The sequence below is a fragment of the Impatiens glandulifera genome, chromosome 8 (assembly GCF_907164915.1).
Source record: "Impatiens glandulifera chromosome 8, dImpGla2.1, whole genome shotgun sequence".
Taxonomy (NCBI): domain Eukaryota; kingdom Viridiplantae; phylum Streptophyta; class Magnoliopsida; order Ericales; family Balsaminaceae; genus Impatiens; species Impatiens glandulifera.
Genome location: NC_061869.1, coordinates 16,190,031 through 16,217,003, shown reverse-complemented (window position 1 = coordinate 16,217,003; position 26,973 = coordinate 16,190,031). Strand labels below are relative to the sequence as shown.

Sequence of the window (26,973 nt, the reverse complement as noted above, 5' to 3'; positions counted from 1 at the left end):
ATTATTTATTTAATTTATTTGAACCCTTTTTAAACTATTTTGAAATAAATGAATACAACATTTATCTCAAATTATTTTATTTTGGCCTTATTTTAATTTTAATTAATTGGTATTAATTATCACAATAATTATCCTAATTAATTATTTTGTTTTGTCTTTAATTTCAATGATTTTAAATTTATTTATTCAAAAGTAATTATTTAAAATTTATAAATTGAGGTAGTAAAATGTTAGTGTTTATAAAGACGTACGAGTTCGATAACTTATTGAGTAACGTTTTTTTTTTCATATGTTTTGTCGTTATATTTAAACGATTCTTATAATTTTTAATATACATGGACTAATAAAAAAACACACCCTCTCAAATGTAACTGGAACTGGTCGTATACGATTCAGCTTCGTTTAATTAAAAAAGTTTCAAAGAGCATACATGCCACATTTATCTGTTTTCAAATTAGGCCATATTTCAAAATTTTCTTTAAAAAACACAAATAATATTCTCATTTTTATTAATTGAGTTTGTTCTAGTTTGATATCATTTATAATCGCAAATAAGTCTCAATCGTATAATAAATTGTTACATTAGTTTTAACTAATAAGATATTAAAAAATAAATAAAATAAAATATACATTATTTAACTAATAAGCTAGATAATCTATAACAAATAAAAATGATAAATTGTAACAATTAAACGCAAAAAACATACAAGGTTAACAATTCAAATGAACTCAATACTTATTAGACATATATTATGGTTTAGTGAATAAGCTACAAATAAGCTAAATCAATCTAACTGCTACATTCACTTTTATCATTTTTAAATAAGACTTAGTCCTTTCATACAAAAATAATAATAATAATGAAAGGAAAAAATATAAACATAAATAGATCTACTTGATGAGATCCCAGTTTTTGTAGATCCAAAGAAACTCAAGAAATTGCACATTCTGCATAAAATTTGAGTATGCATAAATAAATATACACAAGTCAATCCACACAGTAGCCTTGGTTTCCCATTATTAAGACAACCACAATCAAGTCTGAAGTGAAAAGAAATGATGTTGAAAAGTGAAACAACCAAAGAACTAACAGAATGAAGGCTGAAATGAGCTAAATATTAGTTATACTCCAGATTAAAAAATTTCAACTAAAATGCTTGATCACATCAGCAAATTACCAACAGTTGAACTAAATGAATCGGTAACGGTTATTTTGAGTAGGATTGAAATCTAGGATGATGCTCTCGTTATTTGTTGGAAGGTTTGGATTGAAGCGACAAATTTAACTAGTTTAAATCGTTGGGTCATTATACATATTATCTTTCGTTGGGTTATCTAGCTAGAAAGAAATCAAAACATCTTCTATTCGACAAATTTCTGTCATCAACAACTCAATTATTATGACACTTTTTTACATTCATTCTGAGAAGTTGTCGAGTCGATTGGAAAATTCATCACCATTTTTAAGGATTTTGTATTCGTTAATTTCTTATTTTTCATTTATGTCATGTTTAAATTCGTTCAGCTCAAACTATTATAATTTTTCATAATACATGAATCTTATAGAAAATTTATTAAATTAATTGTATTAATTATAATACAAAATTATTAAATATGTTTTTAATATAACTTAAAGTATAGATTAAAAATTAATAATAATTGTGTTTGTTTATTTAGGACACCTAAACATTAAAAACGTTACTATGTATTATTCGAGCTTGTTGCCAATTCTATTTGAAGCATGTCCTAGTGTGAAAGAATGAATTTGTTATATATTTTGGACCACGACAATGGGTTAGCTAACCATTTTGAAGAAAAAGTTCGTTATATAGTTTGAAGACTAGGTTTGAATATTCAAACTAACGAAGAGTTCTTCTTATAATGATCGGTGTGACATTAGTACCACCTCGAGGTAGACTACATTTTTATTTAAAAATAACATCATTTCAAAAATATAGTAGAGATGTGTTGTTAGAACTATACTATAAAGGCTGCTATTTACAATTTTAAGATTGTATTTTAAAATTATGGATGTCTATCAATTATAGTCTTATCTAGGCTCAATTTTAGTACTCTTTAAGATAGGGCTCTTACAAGGCATTAGGGTTAGTCTTATAATATTGTTCCAAATCTAAACATGAACTTTCAAGCATCTCAAATGCCCCTTATTGACATTAATAATAAGATGTAGACATCTTATCTAGATTGTTCTTTTTGGCATCCATTCAAGATTTAGGTCTACCTATATATATATTACCACTTAAAAAATGATCTCATTGGAGATCTTATATAAATTCTTTCTTTCAATATGTCCACAGACCCAACTTTAAAAAAATTACAAACGAACAAAAATCATGTTTAAGAGATTAAAGATCACGAATTTGATTTTTTAACCACAATAGATTGCCAGATTGCTGTTGCACTAAAACCCTAGTATATTTTGTGATATAAAAATTGTATTTGTTTGAGAATAAAATCTCACGAATAAAAAAGAAGACCAAAAGAAGAAAAGTAGTAATAAACACAAAGACTCGAGAGTAGATAGGAGTAGAGTAACTGCACCAATTAAATACAATGCCAGAATGAATTCTGTAACAGGAGCAAAGCAGACCACCTACAACTGCAATTTAATTCAATCTCCCCTCTCTCTCTCTCCTCTGTTCTTTCTCTCTCTCTCTTTTTCTCTACCATTGAAGAAGAAGCCATTAAACTATCACTGAAAAAGCCTAGTTAGGTAATGCTACTATTCATTCTAAACCCATAACACCATGTTTCTAAACAGAAACAAAGAAAGAACTGATAACAGAAAGAACTTACAGATTTTACAGTATTCTTTCTCTCTCTCTTTATAGAATCAACAGTAGCAAAACCAAACCAAACCAAACCAAACCAAACCCGGTTCTTCTCTTCTTCAATTATGAAGTGGGTTTGGACCGGTTCTAACCAATCTCTTGTCTTCATCATAAAACTTATCTTCCGAATTTGAACCCATAAGCTTCTTGGCTTCAACTGACCTTGTTCCATGGAGGGCAGCAGGAAAAAACTGAACTTTTCTTGGACCGGATGAATCTGGCTGGAGTGATGATGAATGGGCAGGGAAAGACAGAATGAAGATGAGAAAGATGAAGAAAAACAGTAGCTTTTTGACCTGCCCTGTTTCTTGTGCTCTAATACTGCTTTTTCTTCTTCTTACCCTGTTTTCTAAACACATAGATTTCATTTGATCTCTTGCTAGAATAGAAGAAGTTGAAAATGTACTTGTAAATTCTAACAAGACTAAGAATTTACGTACTGTTTATTATAGTAGTAGTAGAGAGAGAGAGGCTCCTTATCTTGAGGGTGAAGTCACCTTGAATCATGGAACCTTCTTTATATATAACCTAAAACTTTGACCAAACATATCTTAGAACCACGAGCTTTTAATGCATTTTCTCACTAGTAACATAAAAGGGGATTTTTTGAAAAAAAATAAGACAAAACCGTGAGCGGCAGGATTCGAACCTGCGCGGGCAAAGCCCACATGATTTCTAGTCATGCCCGATAACCACTCCGGCACGCTCACTTTTTGTTTGTTTTAAAAATGACCATTGATAAAACTAATACAATATATGTGTTGTCTTACTCATATATAATTAGATTGTTTTGGAAACGGGTTATGGGTTTCGCACCCGGATGAGAAACTGTTTGCTCCCCGTTTTTCATTAGATAAAAGATGGTACACCATTAAAATTTGGTGTAGGCAATAGCAATATTGTTATGTGGTTGAGGGATCAAAATATTGGTTTCGAAAAGTTTTATAAATTATTCAAATTGTAAGCCAATTGGATGGTTTAATTATTGTGGATAGGGTGTACCATTTGAATTACCCTAAAAGGTTAGACAATTTATTCAATGAAATATTGCTTACAAGATTATTATCAATAGGTTCATGTAGACCATATTTTACAAGCTTATTTCTCCAAATTGATCCACTTTTCTAAAAGGAAGAAGCATTTTTTAATAACCTTGTGACAATAGAATTTAAGCTTCTTAAGAAGAAGAGGAGGTAGAGGGAGTATGGTACAACAAAATTTGTTTAATTTTTTTAATTTTTCACATTGTATTTATATGCCTTTGACTTCAGTAAAAAAAATCTTTTTCAATTTCCAAATGATTCTCCATCCACATCTAGTTTTCATAAAAGGTTTGTTTGAGGATAGAATTTTTTGGGTTTTACCTGAGTTTTATCCTAAAACCTTTGTTTGGTAAAAATTCGGAAAAAATTGGTTTTTAAAATTTGAAGACTAATTTACCTTTTGACTTTAGATGATACGGTGGAGATGAGAAAATGATGATTTAGAGAGAGATGATAAAATTATAGGGTAGTTTTGGTATTTAAATGATAAAATTATTTGATTTGATGGTTAATAAGATGTTTGAGTTTTGGGATAAAAACTGAATTTTATCCCAAAAACTCTTACATCAAACAAGGCTAAAGAGATCTCTTGTTGATCTCTTTCAACTTTGTGATCATGTGAAAATGCCTTATTGTAGATGTATGAAAATATTTAGTATTCCTATCACCCCACTACACTTAACATTATTTTATACATCAAAAGGGTTAAATGAATTCCATTATTGTTTACACAAAAACTAGAAAGGATTGCAAATATGATTGAGTTGGATTTTTTATAAATTTAAATTTGACATATTATTATGTCGATTATAATCAATTAAAATCATATATTCAACGAATTATAAGTAGACATTGAGTGTTTTGATTATTGTTTGAATATACCAATCTAATGAGATCTAAAAAAAATTCAAAGAATTCACAATTTTCTCTTTAAAAAAATAAACTCATAAGAAATTGAAAAAGAAAAAAAAAACATTTCTTGTCCCTTCAATTATTTTCTAGCATCGGAGGGTACCTCGTTTCTCTTACATCACTCAGATTTAAGTTGGTAATGCGTTTTGTTCGGTTCAACATCTTGTTTAACCGGTTCGGTTTTAATTCGTCTCAAATTTTTATAATCAAAATAATACTCACAAACATTGGTGGGTCGTTTGCTGATTATACCCTCCAATTATTTTGATGATCATTTTTCCGTGTTGTCCTTTCTTAGCAGCAAAATAGATAAAATAATTGGATCTGAAGTTATTTTTCATTTTTTAATAAAGAGTTACTTTGATCTTTTATATTATATGTATTTTATTTCATTATTTGTATTTGTATGTGTTTTTAACTATTTCGTATGTATATAAATGAATTGGTATTTCATGAATTGGTCCCAAGTGACTATTCTAGTGGGTTTATTTGGTATTTCACCTCCTCAATTAAATTAAATATATTTTAACCGTTAAAATATTATATTTATTTAATTTTAAATAAATACTAAGTAAAATAAATAATTATATAACCCAATCCCGAGTAGTTTAAACAAAATACTGGCAAAAATAAATCATGAACAAAAATAATAAATAAGCTGAATTTTTTTAATTAATGATCATTCTAACAATTTTTAAAGCTCTAGACGATCCTTTTGACTATAGACATGCAATCACTTCCAAAAAAACAAAGAAAATTACATTTATAATTAAAATTTTACATTCTTTTTGTTAACTAAAAGTGATAATTTCTCCATTGATAAAGTATTAAATAAATAAGAGAAATTATTTATTTATCTCCTATTAATTAATTAATAGGCTAAATATAATAACTAATTCTTATATTTTCTCAATTTAGTTATTTAACTATTCTAAAATTATTCATTCAATTAATAATATTATTTCAATCTTTCCTTCAAGATTAACTAAATTGAGAAAATATAGGAATTGGTTATTATATTTAACTTAATTAATAGGAGATAAATAAATAATTTCTCTTATTTATTTAATACTTTATCACCTTCTAAATACATTTTTTTTTTATTAATGATGTCAATACAAATTTTACTACTTCTAATCTTAATTGAGATACAACTTAACTCAATATTTATAAACAAAAAAAACTGCAATTTTAAATGGGTCGTTCAAAACTAATTAACCCTTTATTGATTATATTGTCATACTTTTTTTATTTATGTTTTTTAAAATGTTAGTTCAATATTTGTTGCCTCTCAAATCTAAATACTTTGTAACATTTGGAGCTTGTATGATTTGGTTATTTGAGGGTCTTTTCAGATTTTGTTTAATGAATATATTGTTTAATGAACAAATAAGTTTTAGTTTTTAGTTGGTGAATTATTATAATATTGTCTTAATATTTAAATTTTATAAAATAAAATAAGAATATTTTATTATTTTAATTTATAAAATGAATGATTTAATATTTTGAAGGATAGTTATATGATAAAAAAGAATTTAAAAAAAAAAATAAAAAATAACCCACATCAAATGAGAGCCACAAATATTGTAGGTGGCCCAGATTGTTTAGGTGATAATGAGGCTATGATTATTGTTGTTGGGACAGTGTAGGAAAGTTTATTTCTGAAAGTTGCAGGAAAACGGGCAAGTCAAGCCCACTCCAAGCTGGGGACGCCCATGACAAATAAAAGTAATTTTTTAAACAGATTAAAAAAAATCTTTCATAATCAATGCTCCAAATCGAACAGGATCCCATGCCCATGACAATTTACAAGGACTGTGGTAAATATATTGTAAAAAAAAGTGTTCTCGTTATGGGACTACTACTTTCATGGACGATTCAGGATACAAAATTAGGGTGGGATTAAAAAGTAGTTGGAATTTGCTTAAAAAAGAAAAAAGAAAAAATTAAATAAATATTTTATCAAATAATGAATTAAATTGAAAAAATTAAGAATTTAGAGAGTAATTGATTTTATTGGTGGACTTGAGCCCACTATAAACCTAATGTAGATCTGTCTCATACTACTCTCATAGTTAATAACTAGTTAGTGGAGATTTTGGTTTTATCAAATGATTTGCGCTAACTATGTGATTAAGGTATTAACTTGAGGTTGATTATAATGTAAAAGTATTTTGGAACAATCGTGTTACTCTAAGATGAAAGTAGATTGTCTATATGGAAGAGTAAACTCTTGTCCATATAATGTTTAATCCTTATTAAGAGTGTTTTAGTTGCAATACTCACGTTCATTTGTTTATATTCCGTATTTTGATATTTATGGCCACTTAGATGGAGACTTATGAAAATTTTCATTAACTACTTTGGGATCATACTTCACTCATCTAGTTCGGTAGCATGAAACAAAGTTAATGTGATAAAAATTATCACCTTAAGAATGAAAGTGAAATAATAGCAACTATATTGGAATGCAGAATAATAGCGTAAAAGTAAGAAAGAACGAAATAACGACACAAGAATCTTACCTAGATTCGGATCAACAATATGTCATACGTCATGCTTTCGGAGAATCGATTCAATAGAGTTATAATAGGGATTACAAACTCTAACTCTCTCTGTTTGTTATAGATTTTAGTCTCACACCCTCTTCTCATTTACAATATATATATAGGCTTTTAAAATTCATAATTAAGATAAAGATCATGTGATATCTTTGAAATCTTCACCATGATATGATCTCGTGTCGATTTAGTTGACATTTCCATAATAATACGATTTGATTGACATCTTCATCATTATGTGATTTCATGTATGTTTTGATCCAACAAATAATCACACATATATTCATTCTCCTTTTTGTACTTAACATTGAGGCACACCAAGTTAGGCCTCAAAATCCTAGACCCAATTCCATAAATTCTCCATCTTGCCTATATGTCTATTGTTAAACCAATGAGCCTCGTCACCAATAACACCCTAGAACCGATCCTCCTATTTCTCTAATTACGTTCCAACCTTTGTGATGTGAATCAAGTTGCAACATTTCCGAAACTTGATTCTCGTCACCACCTTTGTGGCCACATCTATGGGATTTTCATATGTGTGAACCTTCTCCACAGCTACCGCTCCACTCATTATGACATCTCAAATGTCGATATTATTTGTGCACTCGTGAAACATCGAGTTCTTGGACAAGTGTATGGAGTTTTGGTTATTGCAAAACAACTCCACTTTATCATGCTTCACCCCAAATTTAACCACGAGACCCTTCAACCAAAGTGCATCCTTGACGCCCTCCGTCACATCGATATACTCGGCCTCCGTTGTTGAAAGGGCAACTACAAATTGTAATTGTGACTTCCAACTTATCGAGCATTCAAATAGGGCAAATACATATCCCGTTAGGGACCTTCTCTTGTCTAAGTCACCTGAGAAATTAACATCAACATATCCTCTTAACTTATCATCACTTACACCCGCCCATTTAAAACAAAGACCGACATTTAAGGATCCCCCAACATAACAGAGAGCCCACTTTATCGTCTCTTAATGTTCTTTCTCTGGGTTCACCATAAAGTGACTAACAAGACTAGCCGCATGAGCAAGATTGGGTGGCGTACATACCATGACATACATTAGGCTCCCGACGGCATTCACATATGGGGTGTTTGTCATTCTCACATTTTCCCCCTTGATACTTACTGATATCATTGAGGAGATCTTGAAATGAGTAGCTAATGGCGTTTAAACTGCCTTAGCGTTAAACATCCCGAACTTGGTGACCACTTTTCGGAGGTAGTCTCTTTGAGACACGAACAAATATCCTTTCTCTCGATCCCACTCAATCACCATCCCCAAAATTTTCTTTGTCGGTCTCATATCCTTCACTCGAACTCACTCCTTAGCAAACTCTTGACCTTGTAAACCTCTTCCTTGTTTCCTAATGCGATCAACATATCATCCATGTATAATAATAAGAAGACCTCATAACCATCAACCCACTTGTCATAGACACAACTATTGAAATTGATCCTCACGAAATCGTTACGAACCATGAACTCATCAAAGCGCAAATACCATTGTATTAAGAATTGTTTCAAACCATAAAGTGAGCATTTAAGGAGACATATATTGCCTTCATCATTGGGTGTGACGAATCCCTTGGGTTGCATCATGAAGATCTTCTCCTCCAAGTTCCCATGAAGAAATGTCATCTTCATGGCCATTTGATCGAGCTCCAAGTCAAACTAATTCACTAGAGCAAGAAACACATGAATGGACGTGTGTTTCACTACTAGGGAGTAGATCTCGTTAAACTCAACCCCTTCGTATTATGTGAAGTCCTTAGCTATCAATCTCGCCTTAAACAATGGCTTGTTAATACTCTCTACACCTTCTTTGCACTTGAACAACCCTTTTGAACCAACCACCTGTTGATTCTTGAGTTTGTCCACCAATTCTCACATTTTGTTTTTGTCAAGCGATGTCATTTCCTCTGCCATATCACACTTTCATTCGATTCTCTCATTGCTCTCCATCGCTTCTCTAAACAATCTCGGCTCTTATTCTTGTACCTCATCTGCCACAAGGAATGCAAAGGCCGTCAATTCGAAGTAGTTAAATCTCTTTAGAGGTCGGATTGTTCTACGGTCATTATCTCGCATTAACTGGTAGGAGTTGAGATTTTCTTCTGGATCTGTACCTTCCTCCTCTACCTGACCGTTTATTTCATTCTCTTCACTAACCTCCCCATGTCTATCGATTTATTAGTAATCCCTCTTAGGAACTCTACCTCAAATTCGGTCCTCTCTTTAGAGACTTCGCCAACTTCGATTAACTATGTTGCTCCATAATAGGACTCGGTTTCCCTAAAGACCACGTCACGGCTAATGATGCGCATGTTCATCTCCCCGTCCTTGTAAAACAATTTACAACCCTTTACTCCCTTAGTGTATTCAACGAACATACACTTCTTTGCTCTCGAATCAAGTTTTCCATCTCGTTGGTGTATGTAAGCCATATACCCAAATACCTTCAGGTTTTCGAGTTTTGGAGGAGTGTCATTCCAAACTTCTTCTTGTGTCTTGCATTCCAATACCGTTGATGGACACTGATTGATAAGATAAGCCGTAGTGTTAACCGCCTCATTCCAAAACTGCTTCGATAAACCAGCCTCAAACAACATACACCGGACACGCTCAAGTAGTGTTCTATTCATTTGCTCTGCCAAGCCATTCTATTGCGATGTTTATTGGATAGTTTTGTGACGAACCATCCATTCTTCCTTGATAAACTAATTGAACTCCTCGCCTAGGTACTCTAAACTTTTATCTATTCAGAGATTTTTAACCTTCTTCTCGATTCGAGTCTCTACCATCTTCTTTCATTCCTTAAACTTAGCAAATGCCTCATCCTTATACTTCAGGATGTATACTCAAATCTTGCGCGAAAAATCATAAATGAAGGTGATAAAGTACCAACCTCCACCTGAAGTTGCAGTCCTCGTCGGACCCCACAAGTCTGAGTGAACATAATTGAGCGTCTCCCTAGACACCTCAACCGACCGCCCAAACATCACCCTTGTGCCTTTACTATATATGCATTTCTCACAAAACTCCAAATCATCAAGTTTCACATTACCAAAATAGCCTCTTTTACTCAACTCCTTCAAATCCCTCTCACTCACGTGCCCTAATCTCTTATGCCATAGACTCGTGGGCGATACATCTCAACGCTCCGCCACTGCCGTTATATCACTAACCAAGGTGGTGCCTTGAAAGACATAAAGACTCTTCTATCGTATGCCTCTCATTACCACTAAAAACCTCTTTATGACCCTCAATATGTTATTCTCACCCTTTTATGCAAAATTAAGTTGGTTTAGTGAGCCGAGTGATATTAAATTCCTTCAAAGGTCTGAGATGTGGTGTATGTCCATTAATACACTCTCGATTTCATCATGCGTCTTCAAATGCACTGTTCCGATCCCCATCACTCTGCAAAACTTGTTGTTGCCTAAAAAAACCTCGTCCACCAAAGTCTTCTCATAGATTTCGAACCAACTCTCGTTTAGGTGTTATATGGAATGAATACCTGGAATCTATAATCCAACGATTATCGAACTGATTAATGGAGACAACAAGAACATCCACACTTTTGTACCCATTCTCGACCTCTTGATAATAGTCGTTTGTCCGCTCTTCTTCCCGTTGTTACTCAAATATGGACAATCTCGCTTAAATCCCCCTTCCTTGTCACAATTGTAGTACTTAGTAGATTTCTTTTCGAGAGACTTCAAATGCCTCTTCTTCTTTCTTTTATTGTCTATTCTCTCGATTTACCCTCAAAGAAGAGTCCATCTGCACTTACATTTCTCTATTCATTCTTCTTCTTTTGGTCCTTCGATCTCAACGCACTCATCACATCATCGAGGGTAAGCTCCTCCCTCCTATGCTCGAGTATATCTATGAACGTCTCATACGACTTCGATAAAGAATTTGAAAGCATCAATGACTTATCCTCATCCTTGTATTTCTCCCCGATGTTTTCCAAATCAAGAAGAATCTTGACATAATCGTCGAGATGCGTCTATAAGTCCCTCCCCTAAACCATTCTAAACTTGAAGAATCTCTACTTGATGTAGATCCAAGGCGACAATGTCTTAGTTATATACAAAGACTCCAATTGATGTCACACCTTTGTTAACGTCGTGACACTAGTAATCTCTCACAACATCTTATCACTAAGACTAAGAATCAAGGTGTTATAGGTCCTTTCCAACACCTCCATCTTTTTTTCCGCATCCATCGAGGCCAGTAATTGCGATTCTCCCTTGAGTGCTTTAGAAACTCCCATGTTGCATAAGTGTTCCCTCATCTCCATCTTCCATAACCCAAAGTATTTCGTCCCATCAAACTTCTCGATATCAACCCTAGAAGTCAACCCCATCACAACTCTTCAAAATAATTGACCGAATCAAGAAAACTCACCAAAAAATCAAACCGCGAACGCTTTAGCCCAACTTGGCTCTGATACTAGTTTGTGCTGAAAACTATCACCCTAAGAATGAAAGCGGAATAATAGCAACCATAGTGGAATTCAGAACAATGGCGTAAAAATAAGAAAGAACGAAATAACAACACAAAAATCTTACCTAGGTTCGGACCAACAATGTCATACGTCCTACTTTTGGAGAATCGATTCAATAGAGTTATAATAAGAATTACAAAATCTAACTCTCTTTATTTGTTCTGATTTTTGTACCTAACATTGAGGTATACTAAATTGGGCCTCAAAACCTTAGGCCCAATTTCACAGTTGAAAAAACTAATAAGGAATAATTAGAGGGTTGGATATTAGAGGTATTGTGTCTTTAATAACCAGTGTAGGGTTTGAAAAGAGATTAGTATTAACTAGGAGACATTCAGAAAAGATTTAGCCTTTTAAAGTGAATCAACACAATTAGCTTTTAAAATGATATAGGTAGCGATAACAATATCATCGCTTAGTGAATTTTCGATCCTCTTTGAGATCGTGCTTTGCAAAGATTTGTACATCAGATTTTTTATGTGACACAAGGTAACTTTTTAAGAAACATTAGTTTAGTTGGAAATTGATGCACGATGAGCCTCAAATGTTATATGCTTCATGTTCTATGCTTCATTCACTTGGATTGATGTCGTGTAACACTATGTGGTGAGTTGATACTCCTTAAAAAAAATCGATCTTTGGTTGGTGAATCCTGACGGATCGTCTACAAACATGTGATGGCGACCACGACGAGTTGTTTCCATCTTTGCTCCGAAAGTGAAGAAAATGTCCCTCATCTCTTCCTGCATTACATGTTCGTCAAGTCAATTTGGAATTTGTTTGTGGTGTAGCTCCTTGCATATGACTTGGGACTTGGGTCATGCTATGTACCCATCATAAACTTGATTGAAAAACGTGGATTAATTCATGTAACAAGATGTGTCCTTTGAGAAAAATATTAATGAGAAAAGAAATAAGAAAGTTTTTCTCAATAATTTTCTTCGAAGCTCCCTCAATATCATTTTTCCGAATATCAAAAGCGAAAAACAAAAATTAGATGTAACAAAATAATTTAAGAAAAAAAATATTATATTAATTTAATACCTAACACAACTCATATATAGAATCAATTAAATATGAGTCAAGTAAATTTAGTTTTAGTTGTCTAATATAAACTGAGTTTATCTACTTGCTTATAGCTGCTAAAACAAATTAGCTAGTGTGAAATGATATACAAATGAATTCATTAATATATAATATGATTTTGACAAGTGCTTCAATAAAAGCCACATCATTGAAAGTTTTGGTTTAAACTTAAGCCACAAACAAAATTGAATTATGAAGGACACCAACCATTGAGTTGATGATTATAATCAATTCAGAAAATTAAACTTATTGATTTATTCTTCTCTTAACAACTGGCTTACAAATTTTCCAAGGTTCCTGTCCCAAAATAAAAAGAACCAATAGAGTACTAGATTTAGTGACTATTATTAGAATTAGGAATCGATTCTTGACCATATAAACACCAGTCATTTTCCATGATTTTCAGCCATTTATTCATTGTCACATGATTAGTGATCATATACATAGAATCTTTTACCTTTTATCACTATGTTTGGATGGTTATATAATTTCAATTGAAATTAATCATCAAATTCAATTATTATTTTGGAGGAATTATAACTGATATGAGAATGATCAAATTATAAATTCACTCTTTAATCTTCAATTTCAAATTTTAATTCTAAAATCCATCTTACACAAAATATAGCAAGCTTATTAATATTATAATTATGTTCTTTTCAAAAGTACTATAGTAGGGCTTGTTTGATGTTGGTCATTTTGGGTTTATTTGAGTTTTTGTTAAAAGTTTTGTTGGATTTTTTTATTTATTTATCAAAACTAGTTTTTAAATTTTAATAATCATTCTATTATCTTATCTAAATAGAAGATAGATAAGAGGAAATATATTAAATAAAGAAAATTTGGATTGATAAAAGGAACATGGAATAAAAAAAAGTGAACTGAAGGAGAATATTATATTTTGGATAAAAAATTTTCAAAATATCATATCAGACAAGCTCTTAATAATATTTTTTTATCTTATAATCTCGAAAGTTAGCGTTACATCACGCAACAATGATTTTGATTTTCATATCTACAAATGAGAATTGAACTCGTGACATCTTATATCTTAAAAATCATTTTTGTCACTTTGAAAATTAAACTCGTGACATTTTATTTCTTAAAAATCATTCTTTCTTATTATGAGAATTGAATTAAGGACTTCGAGTCATTCTTGTACTCTTAACTATATTAAGTCAACATACAAATCATAATTTGAGATATTAAATAAATATTTTAAAATTTATCGAAAATTTTAATTTAAATCAATACTCAACATTTATACCAAGCACCGACTCAATAAGATTCCCTTACCTAAACATTACCTAAACAGCTTGAAAATGAAAGAGAAATCTAGAAAAAAGTCAGAATTTTGTGTAAAAAAAAGGCCACCTCTCAAAAAAGTAAACAATACCCTCTTTTCAGACTTTTCCTTTCTATCCTCCCTTTACTCCTCCTTCTCGGAAGATAAGGTACGCAGTTTGAGAATTAATTTTATTTTTTTATTCAACACAAAAGATAGGTATTAAATTTATTTAATTTTTTATTCAATATATAGATAGGGTTGGATTTCTTTGCATTTATTCACCATACGGCTCGGCATGATCACGTGGACCTCATCCTTTTGTATTATTATATTTTCATTTATCTTTCTATTATACATTTTAATTTAACTTAATCTATAAAGGTAGTCAGTAAAAGTTCAGCTTAAAAGATTAAAATGTTACGAGTTTTATTTATCTGAAAGAGTTTTAAGTTAAAACGTGTTATGAATATAGAGTCAGGATCATTGACGGACTGGGTGTCAGACTAGTTTTTAAATAACAAAAATAAATTAACTTAAAATAAAATATGGAGAGTAACTTATTGTTTGATATAAGATTATTTTTAAATAATAATCATATTATGTTGTATTATTGTACTTCATTTATTATAAAAAAAAAAAAATCATTTAAATTTTAATTCAATTTAGGGTACTGGAGCGCTTTGAGTTTATATGAAGAATCATGGTTGTGAGGTCTCATGTTAGTTCTCCTTTAATTCTTATTCATTCAATTTCAATTTAGGATGTAATTATAGTGAATTATAATGTATTTTATTATAAAATGTGGCTACAAGGGTTAATCAGATAACTCATACTTAAACATTTAACCAGACACAAATTTATCGTCTAGAACCCAGAACCTCCCTTAAGGAGACTGGAGATATCAAACTCTTATATTTATTTATTTATACATGTTGAATACTTTTAAAAATAAACTAATTTGATTTGATAAAAAAAAAATCAAGGTTGATAAATAAAATTGAACTATTCAACTATTATTTGAATTAAATGATTTGTTTAAAATTTATTTAAAATAATATAAGAAATTAAATTAAATATAATTTATTATTTTGTTTAATAAATTAAATTAATTAATTGAATCTAAATAATCCTGAGTCAAATAAGACAACTTGCTTTTATTGTATTATAATCTATTAAAAAAAAATCATGCCAAAATCAAACTTGGGTTATTAAGGACTAATTCAATCTAAAATCACTATTTTAATCCTATTAAACAAAAGGTCAATTTTTTGTTTTCTTAAATATAGAAATCTCATTGTCATGACTAGGGAATGCATTTCCATTCCTGCTATATAGATACCATTCTACTCTATTTTTTTATAAAAAAGTTTGATAAAATTATATATATTATAACATATTAAAATTTTAATATACTATAATATATATTATTTTATTTTATTATACAAAAATAAATTAAAAATTTTATTAAAATATGAAGATAATATATATATATATATATTTTTTGTAATGATATATATTTAATTATATTTATAAATATTCTGAGCATAGTTATGATATCATCACGGTCATATTCCGTCTAGCTATAAATTAAACAGAAATGGATAATTTAGTGACATTTGCTCCATGAGAAATCACTTTAGTTTATAAAAATGGTCAATTAAAATATTTGTTTTATTTATCATTTTTAAATAATTAAAATAATTTATTTTCACATTTAATAAGATTTTATTTTTCAAATAATCTACCATTTTCATCGACCATGTTTTTATTTTTTTTAATTTAATTATTTTAAAATAAACCTCACATAAAATAAAACTCTTTCAATAATTTATTTAAAGATATATATTTATTTTCATAAATATCGATACCTCATAAAATTGTTGTTCAAGTGAATAAAAATAAAAAATTTAAATTTAATTTTTATGTGAGAGATTGCTTTAATTTTTTAAATTATTAAAAAAATTATGTCTAAAATTAAGAATATAATTAAGAGGATCATAGAATTATTTAAAAATAAACCAAGATTAAAAAAAAATAATAAATAGTTGTCCATAAATGTTTAGCTCAAGCTTGAAGCAATTACCTACCACTTCTACAAGAGAGAAATAAAAAAAATTCTCTAGAACATTACTTTGTTCAGGACAAAAATCTTTTGAATATGACAAATTTTTAATTTTTTTTCTCTCTTCTGCACATAACCATATTCTGGGCAAAAATCCCCGAACATGACCATTTTTCAAAAAAAAATTTAAATTTTTTTTCTCATTTCGAACATGGCCATGTTCATAACAAAATCTTCAAACATAACAATATTCGGGACAAAATTCCAGAATATGAACATTTTAAAAAAAATAATAATTTTTGACCACGTCAGATTTATGGATTTGTTTTTGTTATAATTTGTTTTCCAAATATTTCTTAATATTTAAAGGAACAAATTTATTAAAAGATTTTAAAATTGAATTCCATAATTTAGGTAACAAAATTAATTTGTAAGAGACAGCTTTCACATATATTACATATAATCTTGACCAAAGAAATAAATGTTTAAAAAATAAAAAATCATTTTTTAATATTTATCATTTGAGTCTATTTACACTTTATGATTTGTATATATTGGGAAATGGTAATAGGGTTTTTCTTTGTGTTGGCGGATATGTGTAAAAACTTGAATCTATTCAGACCTTCTTCTTTCTTTGATCTAATCGTCTGCAACAGCTCTTGGGGGAGTAATTCCTCAAGCTGCTTTTTGCCAATTCATTGGAAATTCATAGCAATTTGAAGTAAGTCTTCCTTTCAATCTCGTTTTTCATGTTTTAATTCTTCGATTTACGATTTTCTTTCAGCTTTTTTATTTACGATTATCTGAGTTCTTGATGTCTGTTCTATCTTTCTGATCTGTCGATAGTTTTTAAGATCTGCTTTTAAGTAAGTCGTTTTAAGAAGTTCTTCGTCTATCAGACATCACCGACTGGATCTATGATGTTAGGTTTATGTTCTGTCGTTGTGTCTTCTTTACTGTTTCAATTTGCTGACCTTCAATGGAGTAGATACTAAATTCTCAACCACTTGATCTGGTTAAGATGTGTAATCACTTAATAGATCTTTTCAACTGAGGTAATCTTATTCATGATTTAAGCCAAAAACTAGATCTGCTGATGCAGTTCGAAGATGATGAAGGTAAGGGTCCAAATAAACAATATTGAGACTTTTTGGAAAATGGGTTTTGGATCTCATTAGATAAATTATGATTCTTTTTTTCTTGTTTCATATGTGATTTATCAACCAGATTATTTTATGGATTGAGATTATTGTGTCAATTATAGCTTCCTTTGGTATAAAGATTGTTTTATAGTGTTATTTTTGGCTTCATTTGGTATGGAGATTTTTTTGGCATCATTATACAGATGATTCATTTTGATTTTTGACAAACATAACAAGTATTTGATATTTTGGATCTTAATTTAGATGAAAATAATGCATACAAGAACAGACAAATAGTCCCACAACTCACCTTCAATTACCACGAAGGGACTTCAATCGTCATTTAACTAGATACAAATCACTACAAACGAAAATAACAAATTTAACCAACTCCGAATCAATGTTCTCATACCTGTTGAGATCCACTTGAATATGGATTCTTTTACTGGTGGTAACATCAAGATTGCTCCCAAATTTGTCCCTTTCATCTTTTGTTTTTTGAAATTCTGAGTTCTGAAGTGTTACATCTTTCAAAATATGAAAATATATACTTGTTTCATTGCATGGATCATTTTTTTTGAATATACGAAAGAGGGAATTATTTGGGTTATATGATTAACATATCCTTCTGTATTTAATATTTAAAATGTTAGAAAAAATAAAGGAAGGGTAATTTGATATTCTGGTTGATGCTTTGATTGATTAAATGATTAATGATGAACAAGGCCTTAGTATCTTTGTGTAGAAAATGATTGTTCTTAGAAGAAGATTGCTATGCAATTGGGTAACCAAATATTTGCTAAAATGACAGTACATTTATACAAGGATCTTGTTTTTATTGATGTTGCAGAAAATGCTTGAGAAAGAATTCTTCACGGAATATGGCGAAGCAAGCCAATATGAAATCCAGGAATTTGTTGGCAAGGGAAGTTATGGAGTAGTAGCGGCTGCCATTGATATCCATACAGGAGAGAGAGTAGCTATAAAAAAAATCAGCAATGTATTTGAACATGTCTGTGAAGCCACTCGCATCCTTAGAGAAATTAAACTCCTGCGATTGCTTAGGCATCCAGATATCGTTGAGATAAAGCACATAATGCTTCCTCCATGTAGTAGGGAGTTTAAAGACATATACGTCGTGTTTGAATTGATGGAAACCGACTTAGATGAAGTAATTGCAGCGAATGATGACCTCACTCCTGAACATCATCAGTTTTTCTTGTACCAACTTCTTCGGGCACTCAAGTATATGCACTCAGGTTTGGATTCCCTCAATTTTCTTTTCAATTGACATTATCGTGAACTCTTAATTGACATTCTTGTGAACTCTCTTATAGCAAGTGTCTTCCATCGAGACTTGAAGCCGAAAAATATTCTTGCAAATGCTGATTGCAAGTTGAAGATATGTGATTTTGGGTTGGCTCGAGTATCATTCGCCAATGCACCATCTACTATTTTCTGGACTGTACGTGCCATTTATACCTCAATGTCTATTTTTTGGGTGGTTTATATAACATTGTTGATTTCCTGCATTATAAGCAAAGTCATAATAGCTTTCTTTCTTTATGGGGATTGGGATGTTTTAGGATTACGTGGCTACCCGTTGGTATCGTGCTCCTGAGCTATGTGGGTCCTTTTTCTCCAAAGTAAGTTTCTCTGTAATTTACAAGCTTCTGCTGCTATTGAGATTGAATTAGAAACAACTTTTTGGTTAGAAGCTTCTATTAACTGTTATATTTGGTCTCTAAAGATGATTTCCATTCACAAGAAATATCAGATTTAATATTCTTTTCTATGTTGCTCCTCTGCATAAAACTTTGGAAGGGTAATTTTTTAATTTAATATTTTTCTTTTATACATTTAATTTCAAATGCAGCTTACTTAACAAACAGCTTTAATACCAATATCAATTTTTAATAGAGAATCTGCTGTAAAAGTTTCCAAATCATCAAGCTCAAATATGCAGGAAGAATCTTATACCAAACTACAAAAAAATCACTTTCAATTTTAACTTTGGTGATTTTCTAGTGGGACTGTGATTGTGACAAAATAACAGTTTCCAAATAAGCACACTAGAGTCTATATTGGTTTACTCGTCATTTTATTTTGGATTAGTACAGTGTATAAGGGCTTTTTTCCCTTTTGTTTTATTTTGCTGCACCTCTTTGGAGGTCTGGTGCATATCTTTTGTAAGTGTCATTGGACTTTATCTTTTTATTTTGACGGGGCACATTGTGCCTTCACACAAAATAATCTAGCAAAGTCCAAGTCCTTGTGTGCGATGACTACATGTTTTTGTTAATCATTTGATTGGTGGAATTCAAGAATTTTTACTGTTGCTAATTTTCTTTTAACTTCTTTTTTGGATTTGATACTTTTTGCAGTATACACCTGCTGTTGATATCTGGAGCATAGGATGTATATTTGGAGAGATGCTAACTGGAAAACCACTTTTTCCTGGGAAGAACGCTGTTCACCAGTTGGATCTCATAACTGATATTCTTGGTGCCCCATCTTCTGAAACCATTTCCAGGGTTTGTTCTTGTTTTGGCTACTCTACTTGTTTACTCCCAATTAAATTTTATGTTTTAATCTTATGGGATATTTCTTACCCTGTGCAGGTTCGGAATGAAAATGCAAGGAGATTCTTGAATAACATGTCCAAGAAACTGCCTGTCTCCTTTTCTGAGAAATTTCCCCATGTTTGTCCATTAGCTCTCGACTTACTTGAGCGTTTGCTTGCTTTTGATCCTCGTGATAGGTTATCAGCTGAAGAGGTATGTGGTTCTTTGATAACTAGACTATAATCTAGATAATTAAGTGCTTATTTGAGTTAAGTTCATTAAATAACTGATACTTAGCTTAATTGTTTAAATTCAACTCAAATTAAGCTATAAGTGACATGAATCGTACATACAGTAAGAGCTTCTAAAAGACAACTTTAACCCCTAGGAATAATCAACTATGTTACTAAGTCTTTAAGCACTTGACCAACATTAATTCCACATTTTATCACAAGTACTTAAAATTTAGATATTTTTACTTGGTTTATCCGACATTTAATTTTCACACTTGACTTGCACTTAAATTCAATATTCAACATTCATGAGTTATATAACACCTTAAGTCACTTAATTTATATCTATTACCCTTTTTTTCTTTTTTATAGTTTTCATGTTTTTTTCTTATAAATTGTGCAGGCATTAGCACATCCATATTTTGAGGGCTTGGCAGGTGTGGAGAGTGAACCTTCCAGACAACCTATTTCGAAAATGGAATTCGAGTTTGAAAAGAGGACTCTAATGCAAGAAGACGTCAGAGCGTTGGTTTACAGAGAGGTACTGACATGGATGAAACATTTATCTTGTTTTGGTTGCTCTGTGCTTGCTCTTTTTTTGTTACTTATGATGTTATAGCATACAGATACTGGAGTATCATCCACAGATGCTGGAGGAGTACCTCCATGGTATAGAACGAACTAGTTTCATGTATCCGAGGTCTGGCAATCTTTGTTTTCGCATGACTCTACTCACTTTTTATGATATATTCTAAATAAATAAAGACTTCTATTTTTATTTTATTTATTTATTTTATTTTGTTTTGTTTTATAGTCTTCTTTTTAGAGTAAATATTATAAAAATCATCTTAAACATAGAACCTTCATCGCCAACCTATTTTAGCATTAGCATTATTATTATTATTATTTTATTTTTGAAATGTGTATTAAATAGAGTCGACTTATAAGAACTCAACCTGCCTCACCAAATTGGTTAGCCTTGTTCTTTCTCTCTAAAAAATCATCTCTTCATTGGGGTTCCTTAAATTTTAGATTACTTGTTTTAATACTGTGCTAAATTGTTGTTGGATAATGCTTCTTTATCAGCTTCAAAGTATTGTCAGCTCCATGTATTTATGCTCTTTCTAATTACTGAGTCATATATGAGGAAGAAGTATTCACTTATGTTGGGATCTGATATGAGATACAGATTAGGGTTTGGAGGCCAATCTGATTATTATCTTAATTATAATATTTATTTTATTTAGTTTCAAAATGTTTCTGAATCTGGATACAAATCAATTTGGTACACTTTTTTTTAAAAATTTTTATTTCTGAATATGGATTTGTATCCAGATTCAGAAACATATCCTAAATTTTTGTTTTGATTTTGGATCTTGATCTAGATAAAAAAAATTAAAATCTGTTTCCAAATGAAATCTATAGGTATGAGTTAATTCTTTTACACAGATAAAGTAAGATTGTCTAATTTAGGTAGACAAGGTAACTTTGAAAGGTATTTCTCAAAGCTATTGATGTAATTTCAATAAATAGTTGATTCTATTCAATTAAAAAGAAGTGATGAAAAAGTAACTTGTATTATATTGAATCAAACTTTTTTATTTTGTGCCAGTGGATTTGATCAATGCAAACAACAGTTTGACCATCTAGAGGAGCTTAAAGGCCAAGGGAAAAAAAGAAACAATCCTCTTCGGAGACATGCTTCTTTGCCTCGGTTAGTACAAATGATGCCATACTTTTCTTATACAGATCTCAGGAGAGAACATTCTATTATGAATGATTGTTCTCATTTTGTGTATGTGTGTGTTTGCAGTGAGCGTGTATACGCTTCAATAGATGATGGATTGGACCATGGAGAGTTTGAAAGGCATCATGACATGAATGCTGCGATTGAGAAATCTCTTGATAATAGCCCATTGAGGATTGAGAAATCTCTTGATAATAGCCCTTTGAGGATTGAGAAATCTCTTGAGAACAGCCCATTAAGGATTGAGAAATCTCTTGATAATAGCCCTTTGAGGATTGAGAAATCTCTTGAAAGCCCTTTGAGGTGTCTGGACTTTAGGGAAGCCGACGAGGATGAAATAGCCACAACTCGTGTTGTTACAACACCCACAAACTATAATAACTCCCGGGGCATTCCTAGAAGTTCGAATGTTAATAAAGCTACCAAATGTTCAACTGGAAAAGCAAGAGTTTTCCAGGTAACTAAAGATTGATCAATGAAAAAGTTGATTGTTTTTGTTAAATGACTTAAAAACATTCTTGTTATTTGGTGTATAGGGTGCTGCAATCTCAGATCAGAAGATAAATGTGGTGAGCTGACCGATGAACGATGATGATGACGAAAACTATTATTATTATTACTACTATGTTTCTTCTTCGATGAATGGTTTGGTATGTTTATGTACAAAGACAACAATTGTTTAGACATGTTCTCAAAAAGGATATATTTCCTTGTTCTTTCTTTCATTCTCAGATGTTCCTTTAAACAGTAACAAACACCAGAATGTTGGTTTTCTATATATTGTCAACTTTTTATTTGAAATTAGCTCATTGAACTATAATTAGTAATTTCAATAATTCTTCCACTAGTAATTATGAGTGACTTGTCTATCTGATCTTTTATATGAATTTGAAGTCAAAATATTATTATGATCTTCACGAGTTTAACTATTAAAATTTTACGATTTTATATAATACAATTTTAAATAAGATTAACGAGTTTAATTTTAAGTAAATTTTTAAATAAGTAAATTTGTATGATTTTAAATTTATGATAATAAGATTTTACGATTTTACTAATTTTGATTTTATGATTTTATACGATTTTACATTTAAAAATAAAATAAAGTTATTATTTATTTGAATAAATTAATATAATTAATTTTTTTATAATGTTATTTACTCATTATTATTTTTTAATTAATTTTATAATTACAAGTATAAAATATTTAATTATATATATATAATAATAATAATATATAACTATTATTTATATGATTAGGCTTGAAAAAACTTGACGAGACATCAATCGAGCTTTAACCGAGCCACTTACAAGTAGCTCAGCTCATTTACACCCCTAATATAAATGGAGTGGTGAAAATGAAGTGAAACTAAATACTAAATCTTTTTAATTATTGTCAATGATATTTTACAATCCTATTCTCAACTGTTGTTGAGAAGTATGCTTTTAATTTGAGTAAAATAATAGTTGATCATTTTAAGAGTAATTTAAGTCCTAAAATGAAGGAGATATTAGTGTGTACAAATAATTCACTAGACAAAAATTCAACTTATAAAAAGATTTTATAGATAATAAACTTAAATTTTTCAAAAAATTCAACATAAAAAGATTTTATATATAAAATTGAATTTTTCAAAGAAAATGAATAAGAATTTTTTATTAAATAAAAATCTAAATTAATTAATATTTATTATTATTATTATTATTATTATTATTATTATTATTATTCAACATTAATTGTATTATCAATTTATAAAATAAATTGTACAAATGTGATTGAAACGGTTATAAATTTCTTTATCTTTAGTTTAACTTAAGAATATACTATAACTAAATTTAATGAACTTGAATTTTTTCAAAGAGAATGAAAGGATGGAAAAAAATAAGAATTTTTTATTAAATAAAAATCTAAATTAACTAATATTTTATTATTATTATTATTATTATTAATGAACTTGAATTTTTCAAAGAAAATTAACAAATTAAAAAGTATAAGAATTTTTTATTAAATAAAAATCTAAATTAATTAATATTTATTATTATTATTATTATCCAACATTAATTGTATTATCAATTTATAAAATAAATAGTACATATAAATGTGATTGAAAATGTTGTAAATCTCTCTTCACTCTAGTCTAACTTGAAGACTATACTTTGTTTACTCTTGTTAACTCCATTTTATAATAACTAAATTTAATTTTTAACATTTGTTAATTTTAAAATTGTTGAATTTTAAAAAGAATATTTTATTTTATGATAAATATCTTTAATTTTTAATTTTGTGTAATGTTTATGTAGTAACTATATTAAATTATTTTTTTTTGTTTAAGTTAACAAATATTTTTAGATATAAAATGTATAATACTGATATATCGAAATTAAAGTATATCGAAAATAATGTATACCAAAATGAAGGTAAGATAAATGTATAAATTTTTCTATAATGAAACTTATGAGTACACCGTATCTACCCAACTTTAATCAAAATATTAATTTTTTTTTACTCTAACTTATATTTCATTTTTATTCACATATAATATTATTTTTATTCTTGAAAACTATGTACATTGTTTAGCAAACAAATAACTTTAACACAAGTTCATTTATTATTTTAAATTCTTAGTTGATGATGCTTTATTTTTTAATAATACATACTTCTTACCATTTATCTTTTCCTCAATCAAAATATATATTTTCATTCAATATCCCAACTTTTCATAATACATATCAAATTAGATGCTTCAAACAACTCAATACAAGAATCATTTAAAAATATATCCTTTTTAACTAGGATAAGTGTAATTTTTTTAATTAAATATATGTGAATTATTACATGCATGATTATAATTATTATTTTTCTTATTTAAATAAGAAAATGATACACCAAAATAGTCTCAAATGTTATTTTAAAGAAATATTTATTTATTTATAAAACCCAATAAAAACCAACATTATATATATATATATATATATATATATATTAATATAATAAAATTTTTACTTGGTCCAATTGCAGTTTCCTAAATTAACTGTAATAATTTTAGAAATTAATAAAATAAAATAAAAAATTGACAATCTTATTGGCTAAATCAGAATAACTTCTCCTCCAATTTAGGAGTTTCAGTTTATCCCACGTTCTTAACTCTCTCTTTCTCTCTTATATCTCTTTCTGTAAAATCAAGTTTTGTTTTCTTTTAAGGTTTTGACAGACAGCTTCTTCGAGTCTACTATCATTCGACAAAACAAAAGTACACACTTTCTTCTCTCTTTCAGGTATTTAGCTCTCTTTCCAAATCCATTTTCTTCTTTCTTTCTTTCTTTCTTTATATATCTTCTAATTAGCACAACATTTGTGTGTGTGTGGCAGCCATGGCTTTAAACTATTTCTCAAATAGGATATATGGATCTCAAATTCAACAAAACACCAATTACCAAGATCAATCCTTTTTAACATTTCCACCAACCCAACTCCAACTTCCACCTAATCCTCACTTCTCAAACCCTAACAACACCAACAATCTAACCATTTCTGAATCTTTCATCGACCCATTCTTACCCATCGAACCTTCTTACAATTATTACAACGATTTCACACCATTTGAAACTGATTACTACCTTAATCCCAATTCCCCTACTTATAATAATAATAATAATTACCTCTATGATCATCACCCATCACCACCTCCACTTAACCCTAAAAGACAAAGATTCTTTTATGAGGATTACGACGGTTTCATTCCAAACCCACCTATTTTTTTTCAAGAATTTGTCGAAGAAGAAGAGAGTAGCAGTGCTAATGTTGTTTTAGTAGGGAATGATAATATTAGTAATAAGAAGAAGAACAATAATGGTATTGAGAATGTTGTGTCGGCTCAGAGTATTGCGGCTAGACAAAGGAGAAGGAAGATAAGTGAGAAAACTCAGGAGCTGGGAAAGCTAATTCCGGGAGGACAAAGAATGAATACTGCTGAAATGTTTCATGCTGCTTTTAAACATATTAAGTTTCTTCAGGCTCAAGTTGGGATTCTTGAATTGATGGGTTCTTTTCATAATCATGATCATATGGTAATTAAGATCTTAAGTACTCAAATTGTTTTTTTTTGTTTAGGGTTTATTTAATGTTGTTTTTGATGTATGGTAGGAGATAAAAGAAGAGGAAACTTGGGATAGAAAAGAGATGGCGGCGGCAGTTACATGTCCAAGAATTCAGGAGAAGTTACATTTGAAGGAGAAGTGTTTGGTTCCCAAACAAGTCCTTAAAAGTTTGGTTAATCATCCACAACTTAACTCAAATGTTGCATCATTACTTGAGGAATTTATTCTTACTATTGCTTGATATGATTTTATTTAGTTTCATTGCATGCTTTTATTAATTAATTAATTATCACTTTATTTATGTATTTTTTTATGACAATTAATGTTAAGTTTGTCTTAACAATTTATGATGTATGAGGTTTGGAGCTTGTTTTGGTTTTTGTAGATTTTTAGGTTTTAAAAAAACTTGTTATCATTTTAATTGTGAAATCAATTAAAATACCCAAATACATTTACTTTACTTTTATTAAATTTTAAATATAAAATTATATTTTGATAATTTTATCATACAAAAATCCCAAATAACATAATTTTTTAAGAAAACAAAATCATAAAACTATTAAAAAAAACTACAAGCTACTGTTGTTAGGAATCCCTATTATATATGTATTGTAAGAGAATACTTTACTTAATATTTGGCATACCAAATTAATTTTGATTAAAAACTAAAATAATTTTCAATAATAATTATTCAAACTAAAATAAATCGTGATTAATTATATTTTAAATAAATAAATACTTTCACTCATTAATTTATTAAATTTGGTCAACAAATTGCACATTATAATTAAAGAATTAACATTTAAAAAACAAATAATTACACGTGAAAATAAGAGAATTTTAAGGAGAAAAAATAG

General features: G+C 29.5%; 3 protein-coding genes and 1 non-coding gene across 4 annotated transcripts; 2 read left to right on the top strand and 2 right to left on the bottom strand.

The window, feature by feature from the left end:
• Positions 1–2,911: 2,911 nt before the first annotated feature.
• Positions 2,912–3,211, bottom strand: LOC124913096 (CLAVATA3/ESR (CLE)-related protein 16-like). The gene has a single exon (XM_047453717.1). It carries the CDS (start codon positions 3,209–3,211, stop codon positions 2,912–2,914), a length of 300 nt encoding a protein of 99 aa, XP_047309673.1.
• A 269-nt stretch (positions 3,212–3,480) lies between these two features.
• Positions 3,481–3,562, bottom strand: TRNAS-AGA. Its single transcript has one exon. It is a non-coding gene; the product is annotated as a tRNA-Ser (tRNA).
• A 13,332-nt stretch (positions 3,563–16,894) lies between these two features.
• Positions 16,895–22,846, top strand: LOC124911306 (mitogen-activated protein kinase 17-like). Its single transcript, XM_047451774.1, has 11 exons — positions 16,895–17,053; positions 18,325–18,733; positions 18,812–18,939; positions 19,061–19,120; positions 19,859–20,008; positions 20,096–20,251; positions 20,675–20,812; positions 20,898–20,971; positions 21,884–21,985; positions 22,085–22,475; positions 22,555–22,846. Exons 2-11 carry the CDS (start codon positions 18,328–18,330, stop codon positions 22,594–22,596), a joined length of 1,647 nt encoding a protein of 548 aa, XP_047307730.1. The 5' UTR covers positions 16,895–17,053; positions 18,325–18,327; the 3' UTR covers positions 22,597–22,846.
• A 2,544-nt stretch (positions 22,847–25,390) lies between these two features.
• LOC124913095 (transcription factor bHLH52-like) lies at positions 25,391–26,477 on the top strand. Its single transcript, XM_047453715.1, has 2 exons — positions 25,391–26,086; positions 26,166–26,477. The coding sequence occupies exons 1-2, from the start codon at positions 25,391–25,393 to the stop codon at positions 26,355–26,357; spliced, it is 888 nt and encodes a 295-aa protein (XP_047309671.1). The 3' UTR covers positions 26,358–26,477.
• Positions 26,478–26,973: the final 496 nt, after the last annotated feature.

Excerpts from the sequence above, each read along its gene's own strand:
- LOC124913096 (XM_047453717.1), bottom strand. The coding sequence starts at position 3,211 with ATGTGTTTAGAAAACAGGGTAAGAAGAAGAAAAAGCAGTATTAGAGCA.
- LOC124911306 (XM_047451774.1), top strand. The coding sequence starts at position 18,328 with ATGCTTGAGAAAGAATTCTTCACGGAATATGGCGAAGCAAGCCAATAT. Across the intron at positions 20,252-20,674 it reads ATAGGTTATCAGCTGAAGAG|GCATTAGCACATCCATATTT; the intron begins GTATGTGGTTCT and ends TAAATTGTGCAG. Across the intron at positions 20,813-20,897 it reads GAGCGTTGGTTTACAGAGAG|ATACTGGAGTATCATCCACA; the intron begins GTACTGACATGG and ends TATAGCATACAG.
- LOC124913095 (XM_047453715.1), top strand. The coding sequence starts at position 25,391 with ATGGCTTTAAACTATTTCTCAAATAGGATATATGGATCTCAAATTCAA. Across the intron at positions 26,087-26,165 it reads TTCATAATCATGATCATATG|ATAAAAGAAGAGGAAACTTG; the intron begins GTAATTAAGATC and ends GTATGGTAGGAG.